At 36.7% G+C, this 8,882-nt stretch overlaps 1 protein-coding gene across 1 annotated transcript; it reads left to right on the top strand.

The window, feature by feature from the left end:
• The first annotated feature begins 3,691 nt into the window (after positions 1-3,691).
• Positions 3,692-8,391, top strand: LOC121412710. Its single transcript, XM_041605485.1, has 2 exons — positions 3,692-4,189; positions 6,028-8,391. Exons 1-2 carry the CDS (start codon positions 3,822-3,824, stop codon positions 6,659-6,661), a joined length of 1,002 nt encoding a protein of 333 aa, XP_041461419.1. The 5' UTR covers positions 3,692-3,821; the 3' UTR covers positions 6,662-8,391.
• Positions 8,392-8,882: the final 491 nt, after the last annotated feature.

Raw genomic sequence — 8,882 nt, 5'->3', positions numbered from 1 at the left:
GGATAGCATTTCTAAGGCTGTTCTGTGATTTTCAGTTTTTAACCCCCCCCCCCCCTTCCTTTTAAGGGTACCAGAGCAATTTTTTAAAATATATATTTCAACATGCATTAAATGTATGTTAGTGAAAATATTTACTTAACTGAAATATAATCATGATCGCAATTCATATCATTTTCTGCTTTATTTCATTTAATTCTCGGTTATTAAAAGATAATATTTAAGGTACAGTATTTATCCTGTTTTAAGTTGGACGTCATGTTTTCATTCTTTCGGTAGATTGGAAAATCAGTTGCTACAAGCGTTTTTAAACCACATTTGTTGTATGAAGAACTTTGTATCAATCAGAGTAGTAAAGGCAGTATTTATGAACATATTAGAATTACAAGAAATTGTGTTAATGATTATTGCCGCGTACCCATGAATCTAAAATCTTTTTACAGTTAAAGGAGAATGAAACCATTGGAACAAGATAGTTTGTGTGAAAACAGAAAATCAAAGAAACAGATCAACAAAAGTTTGAGAAAAATCGGAAAAATAATGAGAGAGTTATGAGCATTTGAATATTGCGATCACTATTGCTATGGAGATAGCAAATTGGCAATGCGACAAAGATGTGTGATGTCACTGATGAACAACTCTCCCCATTACTTTAGTATATATTTCACTTGAATTGCCTCTTTTATCACATCTATCCATAGATCATGTGTTCTTTCTACATGAGGGCATGTAATACATATTTTTTAAGAATACATAATGGATAAAGAGTTTGTATCATCGTAAGAAAAAGCAAAAAGAGACATTTTGAGGGTATTCTATAGTCCACCAAAGGGAAAGTTGTTCATCAGTGACATCACACATCCTTGTCGCATTGCCAATGGGAGGATCTCCATAGCACTAGTGATTGCAATATTCAAATGCTCATAACTTTCTCATTATTTGTCCGATTTTTCTCAAACTTTTTATTCTTATTCTTTGATTTTTCTGTTTCTACACAAGCCTATTTGTTCCAAAGGTTTCATTCCCCTTTAATTTAAACTGTAGTACAGTGGTTGCTATTCATTGTACTGCTGTACTTAAACATATGGGCCCGTATTCTGAAGTCGGGTTTAATTTATACTCGGGTTTAAAGTTGTTTAAATATGGCAAGCCAATTGTGACATAAAATACTTACAGTAGTGATATAATATTTCAGCTCATTTGACTCTCAAATCATTCATAATTGTCTAGGAATTATGATTAGATAATTGTCTTCACAATCAAAGAACCAGGAAAGAGCACAGTAAACATAAAAAAAAAACATACAACTTACTAAAATTGTTGACATTCTTGGCTTCCCATAATTTTAGCCCAGAGTTAGACCATGGTCTAAGTTAAACCGGACTTCAGAATACGGGCTATCATGTAATGTATTTATTTTTAGGTGATGTACGCTTTACAGGGTTCCCTTACACTGTATTCTGCTTCTTTGTTTTCTTCAAATTTGTGCTGAAAATTAAACCACTTTTGAATATTTATGTTTCCTTTCAAGCCTGCTTTCCTGAAGAAAATCATTTATTTGCCGTCCGTCTGTTACAATGAACTTGATGTGAACAAGAACAATAAGCAGCAACTGAAAATTGATTTAGGATGGAGAGAGAGAGAGAGGAGTGATGAAGATAGATGAATAAAGAGGTATGGATATATATATAAAAAGAAAACTGACCAGGGAGAGGGACTGCAAATGACAAATCAAAAGACTGCTTGAAAGGGAAAGAGTGAAAAACGGAAGAAACTGCGGTGGAGTGTGAGTAATTAAATGAATTGATTGGCATTGCACCACATTGGTGGCCAGTGGTGCCAAAATATAAATGAATAACGAACATCTGCAACATCGTCAAAATGAAGTTGAGTTTAAGCTTCAAGCCAACCTAAAAAAAATTAAGTGACCTCTTAATGTTGGTTGAAGCTTAAACTTTGTCACCCCCATGTTTTCTGTTTCATTTGTTTTATTGTATGCAGTAATGATGTTCTGTATCTTGGCATTGTTTCTGTTCGATTTTCTTTGAATATCATTATTCATGGATGGATGGCCATAGCACGTATGGGGTGGATTGTTAGTTGTGCTTGCAACGCTTATTTGCTGGAAGTACAAGCGAGATCAACATGTGCATGTTTTGTACGTGTGGATGAATTATGAGATTCAACCATTCACCTTTCATAAAGTAAGCTCAACAAGATGATGTTTCTCGTCATGTTGACATATAAGTCGAATTTGGGAGATATCCCGCCATATTTTGTTCTAATTATGTCGACTTTGAAGGAAGGTCAGGTATTTCATCTTAATTTTTAAGAAATCTTAAAATTGTGTGCAAATTAACGATAGATGTGTTATCATACCAAAGTCAACTTTTTTAAACTCAAATTCTGGCTTGGGAAAATACTCTGTCGTTACCTACTGCCTACATGATAAGGAGATCATGTCGACATCTCCCCGGATGTAGAGGGACCAGTGGCTGGAAAATTTGACAAGAAAGAAAAAAAAAGATATCACCCTAAATGCATGGTCATTTCGACCAAAATGAATTTGACAAGCAAAAAATACCTTGTGTCCCCCTCCGTTCTATAATGGGTAGGGGAGGGGGTCCGTGTGACGTGACAACATTATGCTGACGTGACAACATTATGCTGACCTTTCCAGGTCAACATACGACCATTGGGCAAATAAGCCCCCCCCCCCCCATAATCGGCGGGGCTAATATGTCATCATTAAGCAAAATTTGAAAACACACCATTCTTTCTTGTTTTAATGGTGGCTCTGAAAAGAGCCGTTTTTCTCAGCCACAGAGAAGTAATATCTGCAGGAGAACTAGCTGATCTACCACGGCTTCGATGAATTCTTGAGATGAACTGGCACCGTTGCTTGGTTGTTGATTTGGTGAATACCTGCTTGATCACCACTTGAAGGTTTAGCGATGGGTGCACTCCCCATCCCCGGGATGGTGGATGGGTTCGCTTGCTTCTTTGCTTCGGTTCTTCGAGCTAGCACGATACGACGAGCCATCTTGATCGCAAGTCCACGAGTTGGTTGGGGTGTCGCCAGGCGAGAGTGAGATTGAACGGTGAAGAGAAGTTGAATGAGAGTTTTCGACGGTTGCTCTGGCTATTTATTGGGCACAGGCCATTCGCTGATCTACCATTTTAACCATGTCTAAAGCAGTATTGATTGATGGTTATTTTTGTTCCCTAACACTATGCGTATGTACGTCCAGAACAACTGCCTTTGTTAATAGAGTGCATGGATCACGTCTTTTTTCATTTATTATTAACTTAATCCTTTGATAGTGAAGTAAGGAGGGTAATAGCGTTCCCGGATACTAATTAAGCTTCCCGGATTTAAATAGCCTGGTGTTAAAATGAATGATAACTAGTTAATCTGGTCAGACCCCCCCCCTCCCTCGACCTTCTTTACCCAAACGTCCCAATCTTTCTCTTGTTTGTCTTTGTAAATAAAGTGATGATCTCGTTTAGTTTGTATTGGTGTTTTAACATGGATACATCTGAGCAAAACTTTTGGTAGGTGGTTTCCAAGTATACATGGAATTAATCCGAGAAAAAGAAATAGAGAAACATGAAAAGGGAAGAGGGGGGGGGGGGGGCATTTTTCTTCAAAATTCTGTATGGGTATTCTTGATATACAGAGATAAGCAAAAAAAATAACGCATAGTCATGTACATCACAATGATATTGTACAGTCCAAAGTTTTATATTTTAAGTATTTGAACATTGAACATAAACATGATTTATTTTAAGGAATAAATATTTATACAGGCCACCTTACATGTATGCTGATAATTCATGCATCCCTGAATTTATTCGTGCTAAATCATTTATTCATCCATGCAAAATCTATTTTCTCCAATCGAAAGTGTTCATATACTTTTAAGATCATGGCGGACAAGCAAGTCAAAGTTGCGTTGTGGGGAGTGCCTCGAACGATGTCGACGGTGTTTACAAAATGCATCAGTGCCATTGACGGGATTGAAGTTTATCTGGAGCTTTATTCGTATTCTAAAACAGCGAATGGCGTTTTCAAATCAGCGACCGGTCGTGACATGCCAAAGAAACTGGAAGGGAATGAGGCGGTATACGCCGAAGTCGTAGAGGTGTTTAAGAAGGAAACGAATAGCACTTTGATACCAAAAAGAATTTCGTGAGTATTGCGCTGAGGAATTAGGGTGCCCTGATGCAACTCTTTAGTTACCATTTTCTATCTTGCTGATATTTTTGGCGAAAAGATTATGTACGGCGAATTAAAATCGAAATAGCGATCAGATATTATGATTTAAGGGATACTCTAGGTTGGACATATTTGTATCTAAATAAATAAAGGAAAATTCACAAAGCAAATCGCTGAAATTAAATCTCATCAACCAGATAACAAACAGAAAAGTTATTGAAATTTGAAGTTTAGCAATATTTTGTGAGAACAGTCATATGCACGTCGTCAGGAAAAATCAATAGGTGGGCTGATGATGACAGTTCCCTACTTTCCTTTTTTTCTTATGGTATTACATGAAATCATAGTTATTTATTTTTTTCATACATGACTGTTTGTGCAAAATGATGTGACTATATTATGACGAAATATGTTGCTACAATAAATACCTAATACACTTAATTTGCTGTCAATCCCATTGTATTAGTTCTTGGTAGAAAAAAATTGGAATAAACCTAATTTCGTATGATAAAATACAAGAGAACAAGTGGGATATGACATTATCAGCCCACCAAATGAATATTCATGAAGACGTGCCTAGAATTGTTTCACCGGAAAAATCTATAAAAATTCAATAACTTCGTTATTTTGTTAACCTATTTTGATAACACTTTTCAGTATTTTTCTGTGTGAATTTTGCTTCCTTTTTTTGAGAGTAAATATTTTCAGCCGGGGTATTCCTTTAAGGTATAGGGTCGTTTATATGTTTGCTTTACTCGCTCGTACATTTTCAGGGAAATTGCACTCTAAACATCTTCAGTGCCTTCAGACCTTAGCAGTACACCCCGTAATGATGTCTGATCACAATCATTTTTAACATCAAATAAGAGACAGCTCCTAAAAGTCAAATGCAATATTCTCCAATTCACCCTGTTATTTCGGGTGTTATATCTGCTGAACTATATGATGATCAGACGAGGTTTCTACAGTACAACAAAATTTTGTCTTCAGGTTTCTGTTCAATGAACCTATAGTACCGCAGTATTTCGGGTCATATCTTTGTACCCAAGATCTCGGCTGCGGCGTCTTAATGCGCCTTTGATAGCTGAGACTCTGAGCAGCGTAATTAATGTTTGCGGCTGCTTAGGGGAATTTCATTGACTCTTAAAACAAGATGTTTGCCCTTTAGATTAGTATTGCAATTGGTGAGCAAAGCAATTAATGTATCATTATCATTATTATAATAATTCTATCGTCATTATTAGGCCATTTTCACCATTTTTACTTTTCGTTGCACATCATTATCCTAATTACTTCGGTATCAAATAACATGCAATGAAATTATTTTCATTTGTGAAAGTTGAAAACAAGGACGCGATTATGATTTTTGGATAGAAACTAAATTTGCATTGGATTTGTACGTGAAGTGCCATATCTCTCGGGATTTACGTCGATCCGAACTTTCCACATTTTCTACGGGGAAACTCTTTGCATCGCGTCAATTCCTTTGAAAATACAAACACAATCCCAATGGACAGCTGAGACGTATGACCCTGGACGACAACTAATTTGCAATTGTTCGTTTTGTGCAAACCTTTGGATGATCTGTTGTCCCAGTCCACAAACTTTTGACTAAAGCCTCTCGGCTCTCCAATGTGATTTTGATTGGATTTTCAAAATATAGAATTCGATGTGTTCAGTTGTAGAGAGGTTCCCCGTAGTTAATGCGAAAAGTCCCTAGAGATTCGTACTAGACCAACATGTTCTGTTTTCTCAATTTATGAAAATTGGAGTCCGATTCTCATTATCACATGCTTTATGTTTTTTTTCAGATGTTGTGAAATCAAACGAGATTTGGAGACTACGAAGAGTCGGTTCGTCTTTATAAAGGAGATGGCCTTTACAGATTACATCCTAGAGTATCTTCCTGAAGGCTTCAAGCATGTCTTCCTTATTAGAGAACCAACGAAGGTCTACACGTCTTTCCGCAAAGGACTGATGGCATTGGGAATGTTTAATCTTAATGAAGATGATGTCGACATCATACGCGACGATAAAACACAAATACAGCCGATGTCGTGGTACAAGGAACAGCATCAGTTATGGAAATATGTTAAAGAAAATATCGACCCCACTCCCATCATCATTGACGCTTACGATCTAGCCAGGAACCCACAAGGGATCTTGAAACGATTCTGTGAAGCTGTTGGATTTCCCTACAGTGATAACCTTCTGCTGTGGTCGCCGAGTCACGAGTTCCCGGAGAACTTCGTGACGGCTGGCGAAAACCTCTTCAGGTCGTTCTCTGTGATGTATAAGACGGCATTCAGCAGCACACATTTCATGGCGCCTTCCGAAAAGGGACCATTACCACGTGATCAGCTGACAGATGACGTCATCCAATGTGTGGAGTATTCCAATCCATTTTACCATGAGATGTACAAGGAAAGAATGCAAGTATCTTGAAAATGCCCTGTTCCTGCTCTATACAAATTAAGAGAGCTAGCGCATCTGGCAACGTTTTTTTTTCGTTTTCTTTCTTCCTTTGTTAATTTGCAGCGTCCCCCATGAGGAGTATAGGTCTACACTATCCAAAATATAAGATGGTTTGATAGATAATGGGATGATCCCCTATATATATTGCATAAGGTGAAACCAGTTATCCAATGTAGGCCTACATGGTTTCTCGTCCTACGCACTGCACTATTTACATGATTTGTGTCGGCAATTTTTGTTTAATTGTATGCCTATTTTCTTTTGATATTTTTTGGGGGGCTAAATGTTGCATTTTTGGCAGGATTAATCGTTAAAAAATGAAAACTGTTACCAAAAATTACATAAAAAAGACACTGTATCATGCTCTAAAATGTGATAACTAAATGTGTTTTACCATATATTGTTATGCTTTCAGGTCACATTCGCTTTTATTTATTTTTTTTTTTTTTTGGGGGGGGGGGTATCAGAGTACTCCGAAACTCTTAGGTTTACTTAACAGATCTGTTTTCTTATTTTTGAATCTTGTAACCGCAGATCACCTTTAAAAATTGATTTTCAACATTTCTTAAAAGGTGATATTCTATTGATTATCAGTTATTCAAATGATACATCTTTGTAGTCTATAATAGTAAATTCTTACAATGTCTTACATGCAGGTTGTATGTTAAAGTACAGTTCTGTATTTTCGCCAACAGATGATATTCCAAAGTATTAAGCGTATAGATATTGAACGCTCCGGTGAACAGCAATAAATAAAAAAAAAACAGACGATACTTGAATATGGCGAAGTGTTTTTCTTTGTAAATTCCAAGAATTATATTTGTGAATTTATTTTACGAATAATGTATAGAATAATCAGCAAGGGTGATTTTAAGAGGCGGTGGAAGGGATCGTTTTAATGGTCCAGGTACGGTTTATTTTTAATTAGTGTACTGCCATTTCGTCCAATTATCAACTCGTCTTTTATCATTTACATGCGTATCCCGACACAAGCACCTGGTGCTTTCTAGTTTACGTCTTCTTCCATGTACATGAATTACATATTGTGTGTACATTCATTGTCATATAACACTATATTATTGATTTTTCTATTTTATATGAGTTGGAACCTGTGTGATGTCAATAGGAAGAAAAGAAATGTTTACTTCAATTGAGTTAAATTTGGTATACCATCAATTCGTCAACTAACCACATGGTCTAATTGCATTTCGTCCACTCACCATTTCATCAAATAACTAGTTGGTCCAATAGCCATTTTTGCCTAATATACCGTTCGGTCTATTTCGATTTGTAGTGTTAATAGGGCGAAATGGACGTAAACGAAATTAATATTAGACCATCTGGTAATGAGACGAAATGGTCGTAGACGAAATGGTGGTATTAGACGAAGTGATGATAGACGAAATGGCATTAGACTATTAAATGAAGATAGACCATGTAAAGAGTGGATGAGTTGGCTGAAAACAAGGTCAGTTGAGAAACTGTTTTACATCATGGTTCTGACATTAAAAACATTTGGCAATATTACCATTGAGAGGTTATGGCTATATTAATCTAATAGTTGTAAAAGATTGTTTTTAACAATAGAGAATAAGTACGTGCGACCTAATTTTTCTATTTCTCATTTTTCGTCTTTTGTTTTTCATTGTTTTGTGAAAAGGAATTATTACAGACCATTAAACAACTAAATTAGACCCTGATGAATAAGCAGACTTATCAGAATAAAAAAAATCACCCGCTGGCATTGGCGGCGGAAGCCAAACATTTTAGGAGGGGACAACCAAAATTATTTTGACAAGCAAAAAAAAAGAAAAAAGGTCTTCCCCGTCCCCCCCCCCCCTCGCTTCCGCCGCCTATGCCCGCTGGTGATAGAAATGAGCCATCTCGGCATGACATTGTCTCGTTATCTGTCATGTGGCATATCGCAATGCTTTACCCGTATGTGGCTAATTTGGTCTCAAAAGTTGCGTGAGACTTAAAAAAGTCACAAAGAATTGCGGCACTTTCTTAACATGCTTAATGCGTTTCAGAAATATCGCGCGAAACGTTGATAGGGGCCCCCAATCCCTTTGGGGTTATTAATGCTACCCCGATGTGAACAATCGGGCGATTCCGTACGTTCGTATGGGGCAGTGTCGAGTCTCTTGGATGATAGCTTGAGCAATAAGAAAATATTTCAGTTATAATAAAT

The sequence above is a fragment of the Lytechinus variegatus genome, chromosome 4 (genome assembly GCF_018143015.1).
Source record: "Lytechinus variegatus isolate NC3 chromosome 4, Lvar_3.0, whole genome shotgun sequence".
NCBI lineage: Eukaryota > Metazoa > Echinodermata > Echinoidea > Temnopleuroida > Toxopneustidae > Lytechinus > Lytechinus variegatus.
The sequence above is the reverse complement of the archived record's forward strand: the minus strand, read 5'-3'. Positions and strand labels throughout refer to the sequence as shown.

Excerpts from the sequence above, each read along its gene's own strand:
- LOC121412710 (XM_041605485.1), top strand. The coding sequence starts at position 3,822 with ATGCTGATAATTCATGCATCCCTGAATTTATTCGTGCTAAATCATTTA. Across the intron at positions 4,190-6,027 it reads TTGATACCAAAAAGAATTTC|ATGTTGTGAAATCAAACGAG; the intron begins GTGAGTATTGCG and ends GTTTTTTTTCAG.